Below are 23,058 nucleotides of genomic sequence, written 5' to 3'. Positions count from 1 at the left end.
TGTCACTGAAAAATGCCATGTGCATGCGCTGCTGTGGGCTTGTGGTCAGAGACTATGCTGGTCTCTTCCTGGCAGGGCAGCTGGGCCGGGGCTGTGTTCGGGGTGGGCAGGGGTGGGGTAGGAGACGGCAGTGCTGGAAGTGGGGGCTACAGCCACCCCAAAATTTGTTATGGTTTCTTATGACTCACAGTTGCCTTGCCAAGGTCTGTAGATCTGCACCAAAGATTTTTGTTCTGTGGAATAAACTTTGAATTTTTGCCAGTTTACCCTGTCAGAACTGGACCTTTCTGTTTACATCTTGTGATGTTAAGAGATCATAGTAGTGACCATATATATGCAGTTTTGTACTCTAAATTGCTGATAAAGAGATCATGTAGCTTTTAGCCTTTTAAACTGTGAATTTCAGCTTTTTAACCCAGTTTCTGTTCCTTAAAGAATAATATTTAGCATTCCCGGAAATATCCCAACCATGTACCAAAACCTTTCAGAAGCTCATACATAGACTGGCTGATGAATTAGATACTTTGCTGGTTTGGTTTCACTGTGGTGGTCCCATAGACCAACACTCCTTTTTGTCTAGGCCAGTGACTCAGCGTTTTTAGATTCATGGTACTTGTCCACAACCTTCTTTGAATTTGGCAGCACCCCAGTTAAGAACCATTATTTTTCTGCCTTAGCTTATCTCAGTAGCTCTCAACTGGGAGGGGGGTGCTGCTGTTCCCACCAGGTAAGTGCCCTGCACACCGTACGCAGAGCCAGACTGAGAAGGGTGATGACATGAACATAGGCTCCTGCCTGCTTTAGGTTATCTGATAAACTTAAAGCAAGCAAGAGTGTCTGCTCTTGCTGCAGCCCTTCCTGGTCCTACTTTGTGCTCTGTGTGTGTGGGGGGGAAAGGGGTGTACTGGAAAGGACTTAAAGTAGCAGCGTAAGCTTGTGTCACGGTCCTTCTCTGTCTGGGTGTGTACAAGATGGATGGGGCAGTTCAACCTGGACACCTTTTATAGACTATGTTACTCTACCCTGCCTGATTTTTTTTTTTTTTTCAGTCTAACATGGCTACCTCTGTCAAACAGTTGACTGCTTAACTATCTGTGGGACAAGGTGTCCTAGGCCACTAAACTGTTCCAGAGTATGGTGGACTATTTTTTCCAATTAAGAGTTTTATTCAGCATGTGAGTAGACAACAGGATTACTTTAATGCGCCCTGGATTTTATAGTATAAAGCAGAGCAGCTATCCTATTCAAATTGCCTGTAGTAAGTAGCATGTGGCTTCCTACCTGAGCAAACTGCCACCTCACTGTGAGGTTGACTACAGCAATGAACACAGGACTAACACAACTTTATTTTTACTTCTCTCTCCAAAGGTAACTGTCTGTTGTGTCCTGACTGACCGTAGTTATACTGTAGCTTGTCCAGTGTTTTGGGCAAACATGAGTAAAACTACAGCCTGACTTCAGTCTCTTGATAGTGTGAGAGCCAAGTTGGGTGACAGTTCCAGTAGCATGGAGTTGAACAGCATGCCAAGTCAGTCCAAGTTGTGCTATGCAATGGCCTCGTATTGGGACTGCAAATATGTTTGTTTCCTTCACAGCTCTCTGATTCTCACAAAAGCTGAGCAGTTCTTTGGTCCTTTGCATGGGAATATGGATACTGGACTGGACTGGACTGTACTTTGCCTGGCTGTCCACTGCTCAAGAGGGTTGTTCCATGTCCTTACTTCACCAGCCATGTCCCTCTGACACCCAGGTTGGAGAATAATTGCTACACCACACCATCTAGGCTGGGTTTCCTTGCACAAAAATGATTCTTAGGTTGGCTGTGTGACACTGTTCCCAACTTTGCAATGATTGAGCTCTACAGTGGGGAATGAATAGAGAATTTGGTCCCTTGAAGTACTTCTGTATCTGTACACTGAATGTTTAGTGTAATCTCTGTAACAACAGCATTAATACAGAACAGTGTATTTAAAGCAGGCTTAGTATTTTGTTAAGCTAATTCAGTTGCCTATAAAACTGAAACCAATCTTTGCCTCCCTTTTTTCTGTTATACTAATATTAAAGTTGCATATTTTCCCCATGTCATTTTGCAATAAAATATTGTTTCCCTTGTGCTGTCTGTAGGTGCAGTATTGACTGGAAGAAAGGAAAAAATGTTACAGTTAAAACAATCAAGAAGAAGCAGAAACACAAGGGTCGGGGCACAGTTCGAACAATTACTAAACAAGTCCCAAATGATTCGTTCTTTAACTTCTTCAACCCAATAAAAGGTAAGCTTGGGCTGTAGAAAAGGATTATTGGGACTTCTATGAATTACATGAACTGTATTCTTATCAGATTGGCTTGTTTATCTTGGCTATACTTATAGATTCATTAACCATGCTGTCTGTACCGCAGATATGTTCCTTTGAATATGTTCATATATACACCTCATTTGAAGTGGCTAAATCAGATCTAAAGTAGTGGGATATGTATTTGGCAAGCAGTAGAGTACTGCTATTAGACTGCAGTTGATTGCTTCCCTGAATCCAGCATTTAGAACAGTGATTCTCATTTAGATCCTTTAAAGGGTGCCATTTGGTGCCATGCAATATTAGCGTTATTAGGGTTGCAAGCATGATTCACAAGATAAACCCAGAGATTTCAGATAGGAATTGGTAGTGTTAAATACATTCTATCCTGTTGTGGTCTTTCCAAGTTGTTTGTAACAGAAATTGCTCTTATTTTTCTGCACTCAAGAAAAAAAATTAACAAAGATTTGGCATATTCTGAAAGGGGCTTGAATCTAACAAAATTTGAGAACCTCTGATCTAGAGTCTGAAATGAGAACCAAGTAGTAGAACAAAACAGCTGCTATTTGCTAACAAGTAAACAGTAGGGCTGTATGAAATTTCACTGGGTGTTTTGTTTCAAAGCGGTTTCGATGCATTTCAAACTCAAAATAGCAAAATCAAAATGGAACAAAAGCCTTTGAAATGAAAAAAGGGCACTCGAAACGTTTAGAGTTTCGAAGCCGGGCTTGGCTTCAATGCCGGTCCCAGCCAGCAGCAGCAGTCTCCTGTCATCCTACGCAGATCCAGGGGCCATGTCCCCCAGGAGGATTCTGGCACAGCCCCCAGTCCTCCCAGGGGGTGCCAGCCCCCAGATCTGCATGTTGGATGACAGCATGCTGCTGCTGGCTGGGGCCAGCAGCAGCGTCGGTCTCAGCTGGCAGCAGCAGTCTTCTGTGATCTGGCAGGCAAATCGGGGGCCCGTCTGCACCCCCAGGAGGAGTCTGCCAGAGCCCTGCGGCCCTCCCAGGGGTGCAGGTCCCCAGTCTACCTGTTGGATGACAAGAGGCTGCTCCTGCTGCCTGGGACTGGTGCTGGGCACAGCCCGCACCCAGCGCCAGGAAGATTGGTGCTGCCACCTGTCCCAGGCAACAGGAGCAGCCTCCTGTGATCTGGCAAGCAGAATGGGGGCCTGCACCCCTGGGAGGGCTGCGGGGCTCTGTTGGACTCCTCCCAGGGGTGCAGGTGAGCCCCGATCTGCCTGCCACTTGCTGCTGCTGGCAAGTGACAGTTTTGCTTGTCAGCAACTTGAGGTGCGGCTTCCTAGAAACCCCTGCACCCTATCTTTTTGAAACTTGGTAGGCTTCATGCCCTCAGAAGGGGCTACCATCCCTGCAAGTTTCATTCGAATCAGGCTAGAAATGACAAAGTTATAGGCAGTTTTGTGCTTCCCCATTATAGCCTATGGGCGAAACGTCGAAAAAGTTTCGATGAAACGAAACTGTAAACGAAACACTGTTCCATCAAAACGGAAGACAGAGTGGAATGGTGCTGTTTCACACGGGCCTATTAAACAGGGAGAGAGATTTAGTAATCTGGGGTGTAGCTAAAGATGCTGGAACAACTAACTTTTGTTTTTACCTGATGTCATAGGAAAGTAATCTAAGGAATATAGTATAAACAGGATTTCAAGCACAGTTTAATGTAGTCTGGCTGTTTTGTTCTTAATACTGTCAGTTTGGGTCTTAATACTGTACAGCATGGCTCTGTACTGCCATTCTGGATTTAAAGGATGAGACGCACAGTTTAAAAGTTAAACTATCGCACTGATCATAAGCGATTATTCTTGCTTTCTCTAAGATTCCCCCTCCCCCCACTCCTGCAGTTGTTTTGTGGACCAGATCTGACCTGCTGGGCCATAGGTTGCCACACCCTGTGCTACTAGCCTTGTACAAAGTATTATGTTTTGCTGTAGTTGTTTGTAACAAATATAGCCATGACAGAGAAAATCTTAGATTATGTAAGGAAGAAGGATATGCTGACACGGTGTTCTAATTTATACTCCCAGCATTGGATCTGAAAATAGGAGAATGAGTTATGGCACTATGAGGTGATAGCAGTTGTATTGTAGTCCTGTGTAGTCTGAAATCAATTATTTTCAAGCCCTGGAAGAACTTTCTGCAAAGAGTTGTTTACCTTACCAGTGAGGACTTGTGGACAACAGATTTTACATCTTTGTATTAATTGCAGAATTGAGACCTTTAATATTTGGCAGATCTTAATAAGGCCTCATGTTCTTTCTTCAAAAATAGATAACATTTCCCTTTCCCAACATTTTTATTATATTAAATCAGGGTGGCAGTGTTCACACATCTTCATTTTGTTATCTTTATGTTGTAATACAGCAAATATTCCTAAATTCAATTTATATATGTTAAAGATGAGCTGAAACTGAATTGTTTTCCCTTCAGTCATGTTATCAGTACCAAGGATTTGCAGGCTCTCCAGTTCCAGCATGTTATAACCACACTTACCTAACCTTATTTCTGTGAAGAGGTTTCTGCTCATATCATGGTCTAACTGGGTGTTTACGCTTATACTGAAATGTTTTAAAAACCATTTCTTGAATACTCATCTTTTTTATTTTTGTTTTTCTAGTATCTGGGGATGGTGAGTCACTGGTAAGTTTCACTTTTCAAATCTTATTACTTTTATGTCATTTCCCTGCTAAACTTCCCTTCCTAGACTTTACTCAGATGCCTACATCTGTGATAGTATATAGATTTTGCTCTTATTTTGACTTTTTTAGTAAGAACATTGAGTTTTCAGTTTGAATAAGACAAAAATACTTTGTTTATATTACTTCCCCAAATAGCTTAGTTCTCCTTTGACTTGCTCTTCTGTCTCCCATTATGTCTGTTTTATAACAGGCCACCTTGGCAAGAGGTCCAGTCTCCTGAAGCCACCCAGCGCTTTTCCTTAGTCAGCTCCAAGATCCAAGGTCCCTAATGAATAGCATTTTTTCCCCCGTCACAACACAGACACTTAGAACAACTCTTAGTTTAGTAGCCCATTCCTTGTTAAAGGAATGTGTTTCCATATGGGTTATATATAAGGGTGTATCTAGGTGGAGTTCAATTTCTAAACCAGCAGAGAGTATGGGATTTTATTATTTTTTTTTTTTCATTAGAATAGAGTTCCAAGGCCTGGAATAACCTGTCATCGGAGGTGGTTCAAGCACCTACATTGAACACCTTCAAAAGAACTTTGGGTGCTTATCTTTCTGGGATCCTATGACCCCAGCTGACTTCCTGCCCCTCGGGCAGGGGGCTAGAGTTGATGATCTTCCAAGGTCCCTTCCAGCCCTAATGTCTATGAAATCAATTAAATGTTGTAAAATGTAAATATATTAAAGTTGAAGTCTGGTCCTCTTAGCTTTGATCTCAGATTCTTCGGTTCTCGAGTGCTCATTCTGAAGGTGAGCTATCTGTGTAATGTGTTTTACGCTTCCGGTAGTAAGTCTCAAACCGAATTGACTTGCTTTGTAGGATGAAGATTCAGAGTTTACTTTAGCAACAGACTTTGAAATTGGACACTTCTTCCGTGAAAGGATAGTTCCTCGTGCCGTGCTTTATTTCACTGGGGAAGCTATAGAGGATGATGATAATGTAGGTATATTTATGACTGATCTTGTCTGTTTTGTTTTCCTGTACAAAGAATCTGTGTCTTCCAGTGAAAATGGTGAATAGCAACATTATTTGCTTGACTGAAACAAATGTGTGAATTTTTTCATGTAGGGATTGGGAAGAAAATAAATGACTCATCTGAAATCAGATGCAATAAGTTTTTTGGCCAAATAACTGGCCAGACAGGGTTATAGTAGACTGGTATGCATCTTTTGGGACCCTTCACTGACTGACTGCCTAGCATTTTATGTCTGATAGGCTAGGTACAGACAGTCAAAAAGCCCAAGGCTGAATCAATTCAGTCTTTGCAGGTTAGTCTAAGCTATAGTCACCACAGATTAAACTGAAACGGAAGTGAATAGACATTTACCTTTGATTCAGGAAATGTAGCCACACACCTGCCGTGACTTGGGTCAGAAGCCAGGGGGTGCTAGAGCATGGCTCTGGTTGTGTGTTCACTTCCTGCTGCCCCCAAGGTCTCTCTAGGATTTGAAGTCCAGAATTACAGCAGCAGGGCTCTGCAGGGTTGCTTATCATCACTTCCTCTTCCTGCTTCCAGGTGCCTCTGGGATTTGTAATTCATAGTTGTAGCCAGCAGTAAGCTTGAGTGGAGGAAGGGGTGTTTAACTCCCCCTTCATAGACTGGGCTGCATCCCCAACTGGGCCTGCCCTCCCCGCCCCTAGTCAGCAAGAGAGTAGAGAGATGGAGCAGATGGCACAGTCCAGCCCTGGGCTGGAAAGCATGCTGGGGGACTGTGATTTAACCTGAACCAGGAAGAGGTCTGGGGCAGAAGTTTCACAAACCAGTTGGACCCAAATCAGTTAACTGATACATTCAGCCAGGTTTATCTTAACTCAGTTTCAGCCATTTTGAAACTGATTTATGTGTACATAAATGGCTGAAACTGGGTTAAGATAAGCTCTGGTCTGTTACAAGTTTAAATCAGTTTCTGATCACTTAAACCAGTTTGTGTAACTTCTGTCCCTAGCCATAGAGAGAGGTTGTTTTGGGGTTTTTTTTCTACCTGACTTAACATCACGCCACTCACTTAACCTGCTGCTTCCTTTTAATAGCACCTTTTTGTTGAATTGCAACAGGATAGTGTCTGACCTCTGGTATGGTTACACTCTCAGTATATTGTGATAGTGGAACTCAAGATTTTGCAGAAGTTTGCAGAGCTGATGTTAAGAGTTGTTTGGGCTTTCATTGTGCTGGCTGATTTACAGCTTAAGCTTGATCTAGTGAAGCAACGCAAATTGTAACTGTCTTTTTTTTGAGTTGGTAACTTTGTAGGAATGTGAGTGAAAGAAGCAGTCCATGTTACAGTAGCACACAGACACTAGATGGAGGCAAAACAAAAGATTTCTGGCTTGGGGACAGACTAGTTTTTCTTATTTCTTTTTAAGGATGTATTTCCAAGCTATTACTCTAACCAATTTTGATCAGGGCAAATTGAATTTTTTTTTTCATTTGAAAGCTATATTTAAAAAAAATTCTTGATTTTTGTTTTCACCAAATCCCATTAAAGTTTTTTAAAAATTTTGATTCATGGTGAGTATCCTATAAGCACAGCAGAAAGGGGTGTCAGTGTATTATTTCAGCTTCTAATCTAAATGTACAGTATTCAAAAAAAGTGCTTATGGACATCTGACTTACTATGATTTGTAGACTTCTGCTTTTGACTTGGCTTTTAAAATGGAATTATGCTGCCTTTTTCACAAATTGTTTAGGCATTTGTGCATGTATGTAATGGCTTGTATCCCTGTTCATTTATGTCTCTTGCAGAAGTGAGAGAGCTCAAGAAAAAGGTGCATCTTACTAGGGACATGTGTTTTGCAGTCATGTTTCCGGGTTGAGATTTCCTTTTGTCTGATCAGATTAAAGGACCTCTCTCATGCAGGCATCATTGTCATCATGTAGAGGCGACAGTGGGTAGCTTTAATGGGAAACAAATTAGACTTGGGAGAGGAGTTCCAGAATCCTAATTCTTTTCCTAGTTTGGCATAGGACAGAAGGCAAATCCTTTTAATTTTGTATAATGGCATCCACATCTGAAAAATGCAGTTAGTACTGTATATGGTAGGTTAACCACTTTGCAATGGTATAAGTACTAATGTTTTTAAATTAAATATGCTGTAGGTTTCATGAGGTATGCCTACTATAGCTAATATGTACATAAAATATTCTGCAGAACTAAAAGTGTTTTTTTTTCTGTTTTTCTTTTGTTTTTAGTTTGAAGAGGGAGAGGAAGGAGAAGAGGAGGTAAGACATGTATTACTAACCATATTTCTTTTTCCGAAGTTATGATTTGTAGGGCAAAAATGGAGCTGTTATGTTCATAGTTCTCCCCAAAATTTGTTCTCATAGTTTAATGGTAAGATGTGAAATGTATATTTGTCTCTTGCTACAACTGTACCTTCAGGGGTGCTTGCAGATGTTAAAAAACAAAAAAAATAGCACTTTACTTGAAACGTGGCACATTCCTGTGCCAAGACCTGTGCATGCCTAGAAGAGGCAGTATGTTATTTCAGCTCAGCTCGCCCAATGTCTGTAAGAATCAGGCACTTCAGTGGGGCCTTTTTGGCACTTTTTATCTAATAGGAGATTGAATCAGCTTTAGCTAAGTGCCAAAAAGCCCCTCTGAAGCACCCAATATTTACAGACACAGCAGAGCCTAGTTGAAGTAACACGCTGCTGCTTCTGGTAAAGCATGTTTTGGTGTGTGTTAATGTCTACAAGCAACATGAGCACTCATCGTAGTTTTTGTCCAGTATTTTTGTGCTACAATCTATGGCAGTTAGTTTTTGCACCTGAGAGGAGTTGAAGATTGGCACTTTCAATACTGGTGAAGTCATTTTAAAATGAAGAAACAAAAGAAAACTGTTGTAGGTAGTTGTAAGGGTTGCAATGATGGATCTTGGTGTAGCTGTTTATAAAGGATAAAGTCTTGGGCTGCAATGGAAGATGACTTAAAAAATACAGGCTATGTATCCCACTAACTGGCAGTCTTACGTGTCCTAGGGTTCGACCTTTCTTTTTAAAATGTATGTGGTCCTTTCAAAGTAATTTTAAATGAAGGACTTACCAGAACTACTTCTGAACTGGTTTATGTTTACAACTGAAGTTAGTTTGTTTTGGTGTTGTTAGAGCACAAGCACAACAGTGATAGTCACTATAGAATTTTTTCACTAAAATTAAGTGTTAAATTTGGACACTATGCTTTGGCAAATAACTCAATATGTGATTTCCTTCCCCCTACCCCACTCTTCATCATAGTATGTTCAAAACTTTTCATAAAAATGTTACGGTAAAATGGCCTAACTTTGGGTCTGGACTGTATCTGGCTATTTTTTGAGGAGTTCAGCCTTTTGGCAATGAAGAGTCTGAATCTTTTGTAAAACCAGCTCTTTGTCAGTTTATTTGCCTCCATTCAGAGATGCTAGCACTTGCTTTTAAGCATGTGCAAGGAGAGTTGCTGAAAGGATGCTAGTGGTATAGAACCATGTACAGGAATACATGAGCCCAGCAAGAAAAAGCTGGGGGTGGGGTGGACAGGTGGTGGACAAGAAGTGTGAAACTCATAATGACATCACAAGTAAAACCTGACTTTTTGGAAATTTGCAATAGCTTCCATATGAATGTGTAAGCCAGCACTCCAGGCCAGATGATTTGTCAGGCCTTATCCAGCCCAAGTGATTTTTAATAGGTGAAAGACACAGAAATGTAATATTTGCACTAGTTTACTAGATGGCTTTCCTCACCATAAGCAGCTGCTTTTTAAACTCATTTTAATTTCTTTTAGTCTCTTTTCTTCCTGTCATAGGAATTGGAAGGTGAAGAGGAGGGAGAGGAAGAGGAGGATACAGAAAGTGAGCCTAAGGTACTTCTTGTTTTTATAGGTATATGGGTGAGAACCTTATTTATTACAGTAGTTTATAAGTATTTAGACAGTAACCACAAAGTACATTGGGATTCTGTGCTATGCTCCCCATGGGCCTGAAAATTTGGCAGTGGGGAGTGGTGGTGGTAATAATTGCTGCGTCTATGCTGCCAAATTTCCAGATCTGTGGGAAACCCTGCGGGTTGGATTACATGGCCCTGCATGCTACATGAAGTACACGGGGCTGGATTGGGAGGGTAGGTTTGGGGGGTAGGGCTGGTCCTGTGCCATTCCATCTGGTGCAGAGGACCAAAAGGTTGAGTACCACTGTTCTCTGCTATTTTGAAGAGAACCAATTCTAATTGCAGATTTTCTTTAAACTTATTTTCCTTTATACTTGTTGTTGCCAAAGGCTTTTTTATAAGTTCTTAGAACAATGTGTTTGGATAGTTGGGGGTGAGGGGGGTCCTTTCACCCCCTACTTCCCACCCCTGCCTCCCACCCCTTGTTTTACTTGCACTGGAACAGAAACATTGTTCTCCATCTGCCTATATAAAGTAAAGGGAAATGATACAGAAAATTTTCCAAGAAACTATTTTACAGGGTTGTACATCTTGGAATCCTATCAGTTTGAAGTCTAAATGTTAGACACCAGTTTATTTTTACAGTTGCTTGTTAGCTCATCTACTCCCTCTCTCCCACCTTCCCCCTCAACTAATAACTTAGCTGCTTTCTTTTCTGGTTGCGTTGCAAAATCCAGCCCTCTGCCATCCTGTCATGTCTCTATTCAAACAGACATGTGCCAAGTATAATTTAGCTTAAAACTCAGTTGACTATGGGCACTGCTGTCTTCCAGTCTCTTTTCAGCCATGATTCAGACACCTAAACAATATCTAAACTACAGTTAGAGTGTGGAAGTACAGACAATGTTTTATTCACTCTGCTGTTCACACAGCACCTTTTCATTTTTTTTCAGTAGCACAAATAAAAGGGAATAACTAGCACACAAACTGAAGAAAATTGCAGTTAAATTGCGTTACTGATACACTATGTCTTTTGCAATTGACCACTGTAAATCCTTTCGAGTGCCATTTTCCATAATCATTCCTGTCTCCTTAAAGGGAAACATTACATGTTCGTAGAAACTTATATCCTTGTTGAAATCCTTCTCAAATGAAGAAATAGTGGCACTGACACTTTTTTTTTTTTTTTTAATTCCCTATTTTCTTGACTTTTCAGAAAGGAATAGAAAAGCAGTGGTGGGAGAACTGAGGAGCAAAACACATTAGTACTGGTATAATGGTATCAAAGATACTTTAAAAGGAAGGAACCTAGCAGTCTATACCAACTACAATGGCTATGATCCCTCGGACATAGCTACATATTGTGAAGCATGCCCTGTTATGTATTGTATTTTGTAGAAGCATTTCTTACAGTATCTTTAGAAGGTTTTGGTTGTTGCCTCCTGTATGATTTTGTAATTTCATTTTTCTTTCATGCTGACAGTTCCTTTTAATTTTTTTTCCCTGTTTAGGTGTAATTTAAGTCTGTTTATCATTCATACATTTCTAGGTAAGGTGGAATTCCATTCATACCTAACTTGCAAGCTTCCAATTTGTAGCCCATGACATGTGGTTTGTTTACGGTTACTTCTTGGTATAAAAATTTTGGGGAAATTTTGGGTATAGGTCTCGCTAGCAGTTCAGAAGAAAGAAGAACATTTCGGTGGATGGACATTCCTGAGTAGTGTCATGAGTCTTTTTTTTTAAGCTAGAATACCTCTTTGCATCCCTGACAGAAGTCATGACTTGCCTTGTAGCACTTCAGGGTTATAGAATGTATGTACATAACTGAGATTTGTTTTCTTGTATTTGTGTTGGTACCATATCCCTTGCATCTCTTAACTGGCTTGCATTGAGTTCTTTTTTTTGCTGTGTATTTGCAAGTTACCTCTAGTTTCCTTTTCCATTCTGCTCCACTGACTTGTTCTAAATCTGTGTCTTTGTTCCTTTCTTTCTGACATAGGCAGTCATGCACATGCCAGGGGAAGTTCTTGTTTGACTGTCACAATTCTCTCTCTTCTGGTTCTCTTCCCTTGTTTGCCTCTTTGACATAGTTATGCTTTTAGTGGATCCTCTTTCTCTTTGCCTCCTGTTTTCTGATGTTTCATGGTCATACTTCCTTTCTTCCCTTTCCCCTGAGGTGACTGTTCACACAGTTTCGCAAAGAGCATGGACAAACGTACATTTGTAACCATTTCATGTGGGGAGGGGAGAAGAGGCTGGTGCATGGAAGCATATAGCAAGTGCTAGACTGCAGCTGAATCTGCATGATCCTGCAACAATATAAGTTAGTGAATTCCTCCCAACTTTGACCCTTGATGAAGTGGGATGGAAATTGGTGCCAGGTTGGTTGCTACAGAATCATGCAAATGTGTAATAACAGCTTATATCAGTATCCCTCAGTAGCGTTACAATTGTTCTGTCTCTCTGTACCCCAGATCTAGAAATTTATTCTACTCCAGGCTTGCATCTTTGCATTTGTATTTCTTCTTGGTGTTTCCCAAAGCTCGTGACAAATGAGACTCTTTTCAGTTCTGTTCCTCCCTCTCGATTTTATGTTCAGTATCCTTCCCATCATTCAGCCCTAAGGCTGAGCTTATCTTCTGATCTATAAATCTTATTGCTTTGAAAACATCTATTCCCCCCCCCCCCCGTCTACCAGAATACATTCATGCCACTATCATGCCTGGACTAGTGTAACAGCCTTCTATCAACTAGCAAAAGATGAGAATTAGCTTTTCAGACATTCAGCAGCTAAAATGATCTTCTCACCAGTATGACTTGTCTGTCTCCATTTTGTCAATTCAGTGATTCCCTGTCTTTAGGAATAAACCTAGATTTCTTGTCCTGCCTTTATAAGGTACTGTTTTTGCTCCTCTCCAAACAAAATAATAGTATTCTTGATAAGTAATGCTATGAATAGATGCATAATAATATGCTCTTAATTTTTTTCATTGCTCCCGTCCCAAACCACCCATTCTGTGTACAGTAAAATTTGTTATCCGGCATCCCTGGGGTAGGGGGTTTGCCAGTTATGTAAAAACTCCAGTTATCTGGAATAACGCGGAGCGGAGGTGGGAAGGGGGTGTGTGGCAGCAGCTGCTGCATGCGAGCTTTCCCCCGCCCCCACGTCTGGCTGGTGGGGGGGCGGGTGGTGGCCTCTGCATTTGAGCTTCCCCTGCCCCCCCTTGCATCTGGCCGGCCGGAAACTCCGGTTAATGGAGTATTCGGTTGGTGAAGTACTGGATAATAGAGAGTTTACTGTACTGTTCCTTGTCTTTTTTTTTTCTTCTCTTTAATTTCTGTTTTTTCACTAAGTTTGGAAAAGTTTTCACCTTTCTGTGTACCAGCAATCTTTGCTATATGTCAAACCTCTTTCTCCTAAATTTACTTTGTTTGTCTTCCCATTCCTACTTTGTTTCTGCCTTCTAGCCAATCTGATTCAATAGTGTTCGTATTTAAATCTTATTTTCTTGCTCTGACTATTTTCATTCTTTTCCACTTTCTCTGTTTGTTTTTAATTGCATCTTATTCTGATGGTAAAATGTCCCGGCAGAACTGTCAGTTAACCTGTGCAAAGGGTTAGGCTCTGCAGTCTAGGTGAGGAAGGCTGTTTTATGTAGTTGAGCCTCTGAAAAACTTCAGTATTTTCAGTATTCTGTTTCTTGTGACTGGCACACTTGTGCCTTTTTTTTTTTTTTTTTTTAAGGGCTGTGTCCTCTAGCTCAGTGGTTCTCAACCTTTTTTGTACCAGGACCCACTTATAAACATCGATGGCCAGTCCTGACCCAGTGCCCCTTACTCCCAATCTGCCCCCAGGCCCAAGTGTGTGGGGCAGAGGGTGGGCGTGTGGGGCAGGGGGGCCACAAGCAGTCCTTGCAGTCTGGAACTCTGCCAGTCTGCAAGGAAAAAAACAGTTTCCCATCTTTTTATCCTTTAAAGGAGAATCAATTTTTAAAAGTTTTTCGCAACCCTTTCCTGTATTCTTGTTGGGTTGTGAGACCCATGGGTTGAGAAACGCTGCTCTAGCTGGCTAACCAGTTCGAGCAAGTATGATATTACCTGAAGAAGAAAAAGAAGTTTAACTGCTCAGTTCAGTTCACTACCATGGTAGCTTCAAGTTAAATTAAAAACATTCCCTCCTAAGAGGACAGTAACTACTGCTTCTGAGTACTTGTTCCATCTTCAAAACAACCACAATTGAAGCTTCCACCACTAGCCAGCCAATCTGTTTTAAGGAGTTAGGCAATATTTCTGTCATGAATAGATGGAGAGCCTTTCAGGAACTCCTATTCTGGAGCACAGTGCTTTACATCTGTTTCACTCAGAAGTTATTTCCAACATATGCATTTGGAATTTTGTATACCCTTGCCATTTAGGACTGAATCTTAGGCAATTTACTGAGGGTTACCAGAATCATTAAGATGTGACATCTTGGCCTTTATGGACCTCAGGCAGTTTGTTAATCTTTTCTTATGGATAGTCTTAGCATCAGATGGCTAGTTCTCTCCCCAGTGAAGCTAGTGCTTGTTTCTGTTGATCATAAAATACCTGGTAATTGAGCTGCATTTGAGAAACAAAGTACAGAACCTAGAAAGGAAGACAGATTATCAACTTCCATATGTCCATGTCAGTCAGCACATGGAACAAAATGGAATATTTTGTTTGTGACAGATTTGGAAGATTTCAAAAGACTGATATGTAGAAGTGTAGAAAGGAAGGAGGCAACTCTTTTTTGAATCATCTAGTAGTATGTCCAGTGGAAGCAGTCTGCACATTAAGGAGATCCTTCTCAGGGTGCAGGAGCAGGCACTTCCCATTCTTCTGTCACAACAGGAGACCAGCTTAGCAGTTTCCTCAGTGAGCTAAAACTCAAAGTAATCCTAGAAAAGTGGGAACTTGATCATATTACTAGGGAAAGGTATAAGAGTATTGCACAGACATGCAAGGAGAAAATGAGGAAGGCCAAGGCATGATTTGAGATGTAGCTGGCCAGCGGTATAAGGCAACAAGAAAAGACTACAAGTATGTCAGGAGTAAGAAGAATACCAAAGAAATAGTAGGTCCCATACAAGAATGCAGAGGGGAATTTAGTTTGTGCATGAGGCAGAGAAGGATGAAGTACTTTAGGCCAAAATAAAAAAAATTCACAAATGGGGCAGCTGCCAGATGACAAGTGCAGTTGGCAGCAAAAATGGGCAAGGAGTTTAAATGGCTTAGGTCAAGAGTAGACACCCCTGCAGCACATGTGGCACATGGTAAACCAGTTAGGGGGCAGGCAGTACAAGAGTAAGCAGGGCAGAAAGCAGTGTAGCAGATCTAGTTAGGAAGCACAGCGGAAGAAGCAGAAAAAGGAGAGCAGTAGATTAGGCAGGGAAAGGGAATGGGGAGCATGTGTGGCTAATTTTGGCAGGTGTGCCACATAAGGTTGGCTCACTGGTCTAAGGTAAGACCAGCAGAACAGGTTAGGGATTACTTAGAAGAGCTAGATGCTTTCAAGTTGACAGGGCCCAATGAGTTGCATGCTAAGGTACTGAAGGAATTGGTTCTCTTAGAGAACTTGTGGAGGTCAGGCGAGGTCCCAGATGATTGGAAAAGCGCAAAAATAGTGCCCATCTTTAAGAAAGGGAAGAAGGACCTGGGGAATTGCAGACCAGTAGTCTGACGTTAATACTGGGAAAGATCATGGAGCAGGTCCTCAAGGAATCTGTTGTGAAGCACCTACAGGAGCACAAGGCGATCAGGAACAGGCAGTGTGGATTCACCAAGAGCAAGTCATTTTAACCAGCCTGATTTTATTTGTAATAGTGATGGGCTCTGTGGATATGAGACAGCAGTGGACATGATATACCTTGACTTGATCAAGGCTTTTGTCATGGTTTTGCATGACATTCTCATGAACAAGCTAAGGAAATACAGACTAGATGAAAGTACTTGTATGGTAGATATATAGCTGGTTAGATCATTATGCCCAATGATTAGTCATTAGTAGATTGGGAGAAGGTATCAGATATGGTTCCTCAGGGGTCTGCCCTAGGTCTAGTATTGTTAATATCTTATGACTTAGATAATGGGATTGAGTGCACAGTTAGCAAATTTGTGGATGATGCTATGTTGGACGGAGTAGCAGACACTCTGGAGAGTAGGGTTAGGATCCAGAATGAGCTGGACAGACTGTAAAAATGGTCTGCAGTCAATTGTGAAATTGAGCAAGGACAAGTGCAAAGTCCTGCACTTGTGCATGTAATTATTCCATCTCAAGTGCAGATTGGGGAATGACTGGCTAGTAATGCAGAGAAGGACCGTAAATTGAACTCAAGTCAACAGTGTGCATGTTGTGAAACAAAACAAAAAAACCCCACCCCCTCCAATAGCATACTGGGTTGTATTAACAAGTGTCACCTGCAAATCAAGGGAAGTGGTTCTTCTGCTCTATTCAGCACTGGTGAAACCTTGCTTGGAGTACTGTGTTTTTGGTCTCTTCCTTTAAGAAGGACATGGACAAATTGGAACAAGTTCAGTGGAGAGTGACAAAAATGATTAGGGGCCTAGGGAACACGACTTGAGGGAAAGCTGAAAGAACTAGTGTTGTTTAAGTCTGGAAAAGAGAAGACTTGGGAGGCATTTTATAGTCTTTAGATACCTGAAGGGTGCCTGTAGAGAGGATGGAGGTGGGATTTTTGCTGTGGCCATAGAGGACAGGACTAGGAGCAATTACTTCCAGCTGCCACAGAAGAAATCTAGGTTGGAGATTTAGGAGGGTGCAGACGTTGTGAAATCTCCATCTCTGGAATTTTTGAGAGCAGGAATAGCATTTGTACCTGAAAGCTTGCAAATTGCAATTTTTTTTTTTTCAACTATTTATTTAGTTGGTCTAATAAAAGATATCACATTTACCCAAAGAACCTTCTCTGCCTAAGAACAGGTTTGACTCATGGGGTGCGTCCAAATGAGCATGGCTGTGTGGTGTGGTGCCGCAAACACATCTGTAGCGCCACATACCACACACTGAGGTGCTCTCCATGCTGCAAGGGCACACTGCCTGGGTGTGCACTGCTCTGGGGGTTTATTTTCTGTATCCAGGGGTCAAAAAAACCCACAGAAAAAACAGTAGTGCAAGCATGGGCAGTGGGCGCTGCTGAAAAGCGGAGCCGGGCCGCCTGGAACTTCGCTGTGGCTGCCAGCCAGGCTCCGCTGGGCTGGAGCACTGTGGCTGCAGCCCCGGGAAGACTCCAGGTAAGGTTGCTGGGGCCAGCCCAGTGCTGGCCCCAGCCTCCCCTGCTGCCCCCAGGGTAACCTATCACATACCAAAATGCTCGTGGCACAGGCATTCCCTGGGAGCAAGTAGCTGCAGCACAAGGTGTGCCACTGCTACTTGTCATCGTAGAACCAAACATATGCGCTAGTCCAGATGTGACCATACTGTTGAGGTGATTAAGTGAGGGTGATCCTGCCTTGAGCAAGGGGACTAGAATAGATGACCTTATGAGGTCCCTTCCAGACCTGTTTTGCTATGATGCTATGATTCATGGAGTGTGGATTTATGCCCCCAGTCTGGAGGACATCAGACTGTCTAACAGGTGGGACGGGGTTGTATGTCCGAGAGCCAGAGGTCAGCTGGTACTTGGGAAACTGCATTATCTTAGATCTGTTTGGCTACTTTCCCCTCAGTGCTGAAAATCTGAAGCTGTGAGTAGTTATAGATGGAATACACTCATAAAATATGTTCTCTCTGCCCTGCCCTGTTTTGCTCCTTGAAGAACAGAGTTGTAGTTTTGTGTAGTGGTTGGTTTGCCTTGGAAGCTGCCTGCTGAAGATGAACTGATTAGCACTTCTGTACAAATGTCGGTTGAAGTGGGTGACTTGGATTGAAATGCCCGTGGTATCATGTGGACAGTTCTTATCATGTCTGACATTGCATAATTTGGTCCATCATGCCGGTGTCTAAGTGAGATGGAACTGACCCACTGAACAACTGTCCAGACAAGAATGTTGGCAGTCTGGAAGGAACCAGCTCATTGACAGCTTTGAATGCTGAAGTTCAGCTGCAGTCTCTACCACAAGCCAACACTTTGTGGGTGGTGTTAGATTCTAGGCTGTTACTGGATTATTAGGGAAGCAGCTCTGTCAAAGATTGCTTTTCAAGTGTACATAAACCAAGTGCAACTTTGGGGGGGGTTTATGGGAAATAGTACAGTTATTAGGGCTGTGCAAAGCTTTCATCCCTGATTTGATTCAGTGGCTGACTGTCAGAATCCGAATTGAATTGGGAGACCCTTTAATCTCTCTGAATCGAATCGAATCGGAACCCTGTGAATTGATTTGGCAATTTGGACATAGACACAGCTTTTAAATGTTTTTTTTCTACATACCTCAAGGTACCAGGTGGCCCGTGAATGCTGTGAAGTATGCTGGGGCAGATGGAGCATCCCACAGGAACGTGGGGGGCTCCCCAGCGTACTCGGCAGCAGACCCGGAAGTGGAACAGAAGCACTTCTGGTCCACTTCCTGGTCTGCAGGGGTCCCCTCCTGTGTTCCCCCAGCTTGGCGACTGGTACCTCCTGGGTCTGGGGGGGCACCTGGGTCCCCCCTCCCCACAGCTGATCGCTGAGCTGGGGGGGAGGGGGGTCCCCAGCACACTTGGCAGCGGACCTGGAAGTGGACCGAAAGTAGTTCCAGTCCACTTCTGGCTTTACTGCTGAGCATGCAGAGGGGCCACCCTGCGCTCCTGTGGGATGCCCAATTCGTCCCACTATTGCAGTGTTTATGGTACCTTGAGGTATGTAGAAAAAACGTTTAAAGCTGTTTCTGTGGCCGAATCGGCGTTGAACCTTCAGATTTTGATTCAGCCGAATCAAATCGGGAACAGTGATCCAAATTGGCGAATTGAATCACTGTCCCTGATTCGGCTCGAATCTGAATTGATTACAGCTTGTTTTGCACACCTCTAACAGTTATCTGTGTGTCTCTGCCTCTGTGTGGGGCTGCACACTAAGATCATTTGGAGATGGAAGCTAATACAGAAAGCAGCTGTCAGCATTGTAAATAGTATTTTTATCTCAGCACTGGTTTTGCTGTTCCATATGATGTGCAAAGGGTAGATATTAAGGTATGGATAGATATTAAGATACTTCAGGGCCTGGATCTCTGAGAAATTGGCTTATGCTTAGTGATCCTTGACCAGTTAGATGTCCTGAAGATGGAAGATAGTGGATGTCCTTAAGTCAGCCCTCTACTACAAAATTAGAACTGGCAGAGACCTGCTGGCAGTGTGTTCTCTAGGCACACTCCTGTGTCTGGAAACTTCCTGAAGTTTCACAGAACTAGATCAGTTGTTACATTTATGACTAGTCTATACAATGATTTGGGTGGGCATTTTTTTTGTTTCATTTTCTGTCATCTTCCTTCTCAGCCATGCTGGAGGTCCAACCATGCTTGAGTGGGATATGGTTTGGCAGTGCGGCAGTAGTTCACTGGTGGTTTTTTGCAGTTTGCATTTTAATTGTAATTAAAGAATAGCATTTTTTCTAAGGCACAAAGCTACCTTTTAAAATGGAATTTGGATATGTAGGAACATAAGTTTCACAATCGGTCAGTAAGGCTCTAGGTGCATAAGCACTTAGATTTTAGAAAATTTTACCCAAAGTGCTAGATTAATGTAGATTTTGAAGTTTCACTAAATCCAATATTTTTTTTTTCTTTCTGAGAAATAATTTCTTTGCTGTGTGCTTGTCCTTTTCATAAAGGACTTCTCTTGTTCAGGGATAGATCAGTGCAAATTGATTCATTTCAGTGTTATATGAAGAGCAGTTGGGAAAATAGGCACGTACACACTTATGATGACAAACAAAAAATGTAGTGCTTTCATGCTTGCTTTAGTACAATCTCAAATATTTATATTGTTTTTAGATTAATTTATCAAAGGTATACATTATTTCACAGAGTTGGGCATTGTCTGTCTCATCTCTTCTGTACCTGACTTCCTTTTTTGATGTAGTATTCAGGAAACTTAGTATTTGTCTTACAGTAGTAAGCAGGGCTGAAAGGTGAAACAAACAGAAGAGAAATGTTAATTCAGTATTTAAAAAAAATTGTATAAGTGAGTGTGTAAATCGCAAAGATCTAAGCAGATGGAGCACCTGGTCTAAAATATAGCAGTACGTATAAACTGACACAAATGCAGCTGTCTGTAGCCTGGAGGGGAGCACAACCTGTTAGGGTAACCAGCATTCCTGATCTCCAGCACAGAGGCCAAGACTTCTAAATTTGACTCCTAAGCAAGTGGATTGATACTCTTGCTTTCAAATTTCTATGACTGCTGCAGCTCCATTTGGCTTGAGCGCTTTTGAAAATTAGGCCATTTATTTAGGAGACTGAATTAGAAAGTCTGGGCTGCTTTGCTGGAGACTTATAGAGAAGCCAAGCATAAGTCTCAAACTTCTGAAGGGCTGAGCAATACTGAGTTCATGAGAGTTGCAGTTAAGAACTCTTGGATCAGGATTTACATGGAGATATCTCCACTTAGAGTTAATCTGGTATTACATTCAACTAAAAGCCATATGACCAAATTTCAATTTTCAGATGAACATTTATTGTAAACTTCATCCTTTTGTGACTATTTTTTTTCTTTTTCTCCTTTAAACAGAAAGATGCCAGCCAGCCTGCTGAATGCAAACAACAGTAATAAGGAAATACCACTTCAGAGTGATATTTGAACAACTTGTAACAAATATTTGGATACCTGGCCTGCAGTTCAGGATATTCCATTGCTGCAGCACAATCTTATTAACAATGCTTAAACTTAATTTGTTTTAAAATGCATGATTTTTCACTAACTCTTCTTTTTTGCTTAACTTGTACAGTGGCAACTTCAATGCATTTGGGAAATATGAGGTTTAAATAAAGCACACTCTACAGCCTTTGGTACACTGTAGCTAAATAATTGTCAGTAGGCTTTCTGACGAGCCTCTTGCCTCTTCATAGGGAAATAATCCAAATGACAAAGTAAAGACTATCCATTTTCTTGTTGAACTTTGAAAATTGTGGAATAGCCTATGTGCCGAGAAGCTAAACTATAAATGGATTAAATGAGTGGTAGTTAAAGGAAATACAGCAATAGGACTTGACTTTTTTTGCTAGTTTCCCCCTCCCGCTCTTTTTTAAAAAAATTTCCTGCAACCTACAAATCAAATTAGTGCTTGCGCTGCTTTAAATGTCATATTTATTATCTGAGTAAAGCCAATTAAATTGAAGTAAATTTTACTTTATTGAAAGGGTGTCATATTTGAGATTTACTTAGTTGTTCATCTTTCTATTTATTTATTCATTCATGTTTGTAAGTACTTTGAAAGAATTAGTGCTTTTTAATAGTTTTTAAGATACTTGAAAATATTTTCTTCCTGTTTGCATAAAATATGGGTACTTGTACAAGGAAAATTTGACTAGTCTTTCTCAAGGTGGTAGCTTAGACAAAAATGAACGTGCTTCAAAGTGACAATTCTTTAGGGGAAAATCTGAACTATCTACAGCCAAATTGTTGCTGTCAATAGAAGTGGGTTGCAGCCAAAGAACCAGAACATTTCCAATAGTCTTATTGCTTAGTATCCAGCATGGCAGGGACTTTTTCACTCTGAGCATATAGATTAACAAAATTTAACTTGGTAAATCTGAAGTTTTGGTGTCTTCTTCGTAGCTCAAATTACTCCGTTCCACAATTTGTTTAAAAGCTCTGAAGTCTTCAAAACTACCTGTTGTTGTTGTGCAGTACTTCAGGTGCACATTTCTAGTTTGAGCATCCAAATGCCAATCTCTGGCATCAGTTGAATAGCAACTGTATCAACACTGTGACCAGGCATGTAGAGTGCTCCAGCCTTACCTTACACATTTGTAACTTAATACGGTGTTTTCAATTTGTACAGAATAGTTAGAATATTCTATTAAAGTTGTGAAACATGAAAAGTCATGGTTGTCTTGTCCATAAAATTTCCTAGGTTAACAGAACACCAATTTGATCTCCTGCTACTTGTGCTTCTGAGCATGCCAAATATGACCTAATGTAACTATACACTTTTTCTACAAAAATATAAACTAACTTTGAATTTAGAGAGCATATGAAAAGTGGCTTTGTGTAAATTGGCATTATAAAGGTTCTTTGTTTAGATTTGCAACATCAAGCTTGCTAATTTTTGCAAATGAATACTTTTGTTCTAATTTTCAGCCATGTAGTAGCACTCCCATTTGTTTGTGTTTTTTTTTTGTGGGGGGTTATCTTGCTTTAAGGGTAAGGAAATCTGGTGAAATGGTCTATTCTAACTTGGTGTTGAAGCTAAGGCAACAATTAAAATGTTAAAGTATGTTTTAAAAGGGAAAGAGCAATCCCAATGAGATGTTTCTGAACTAAAAAAAGCTGAGAAGGAAAGCAAAAGTCTGGGGCTGGGGAATGCGGGGAATTGGTGGTTTACACAGTTAAAGACAATAAGTTTAGGGTTATTAGGTGGAGATGGTAAAATTACCAGTGTTGTAGAAAAGGCAGAAATGCTTAACTAACACTTATGTTCTGTATTTGGAACAAAGCATGATAGTGAATAAATACCCAGTCTGTTGATAAGTGAGGATGTTAAGCTAGAAAGAAACCTTTCAAAATAAACTATTCCATAAAACTTTTATGCAGAAATCTCCAAGAAAGTTGACAGAGGATATGTCTATATGTTCCTTAATGCATTTTTGCTAATGCGCATTAAATTCAGTACCTTTTAATGTGAGTTACTAAATAAATGTGTTGGGTTGTCCTACTGCACAGTAGTGCAAGCGCGTGCTTTTTTAGTGACTCTCAATGAATGCACAATAGCCTATTTTTACTGCACATGAGTGTATTAGCATAGTTTTTGATGTGACGCTTTATTCGCAGTAAAATAGGCTACTGCACGTTAAAGTGCATGTGAAGATGCGTTCTAGTGATCGTTTTTAATTTTGAGACGACTATCTAAATGCCGGACTAGAGAGCCATTCTTTAGAAAGAGTTGGGTGTTCCAGGTATCTCTAGACTTGACTAGCCTGCCATCAGATCCAGGCAAAGAAATAGAAAAGTTGATCTGGGGCTTATTCAATAAGTAGTAACACTATGATTGTGACAGTCTTCAAGAAAGGAGATAAGTCCCAC

The 23,058-nt window shown here is 41.2% G+C and overlaps 1 protein-coding gene across 15 annotated transcripts in view; it reads left to right on the top strand.

Annotated features, from left to right (window-relative positions):
* NAP1L4 (nucleosome assembly protein 1 like 4) overlaps window positions 1–21,861 on the top strand; it is a 47,414-nt gene extending 25,553 nt beyond the window's left edge. For 13 of the 15 annotated variants that reach the window (XM_019476899.2, XM_014602291.3, XM_006271191.4 and 10 more), the window contains 6 exons: window positions 2,125–2,270; window positions 4,929–4,951; window positions 5,819–5,938; window positions 8,190–8,219; window positions 9,781–9,837; window positions 20,545–21,861. In XM_019476899.2, the coding sequence (XP_019332444.2) occupies window positions 2,125–2,270; window positions 4,929–4,951; window positions 5,819–5,938; window positions 8,190–8,219; window positions 9,781–9,837; window positions 20,545–20,583 (415 nt within the window). In that variant the 3' untranslated portion in view covers window positions 20,584–21,861. Of the gene's footprint in view, window positions 1–2,124; window positions 2,271–4,928; window positions 4,952–5,818; window positions 5,939–8,189; window positions 8,220–9,759; window positions 9,838–11,371; window positions 11,410–20,544 lie in introns of those variants that run through there. The other 2 variants (XM_059722592.1, XM_059722593.1) reach the window with 2 other exon arrangements.
* The last annotated feature ends 1,197 nt before the right edge of the window (window positions 21,862–23,058 follow it).

This window comes from Alligator mississippiensis, chromosome 2, assembly GCF_030867095.1.
Source record: "Alligator mississippiensis isolate rAllMis1 chromosome 2, rAllMis1, whole genome shotgun sequence".
Lineage (NCBI taxonomy): Eukaryota > Metazoa > Chordata > Crocodylia > Alligatoridae > Alligator > Alligator mississippiensis.
Note: the sequence above shows the minus strand (reverse complement) of the source record. Positions and strands in the feature narration are given on the sequence as shown.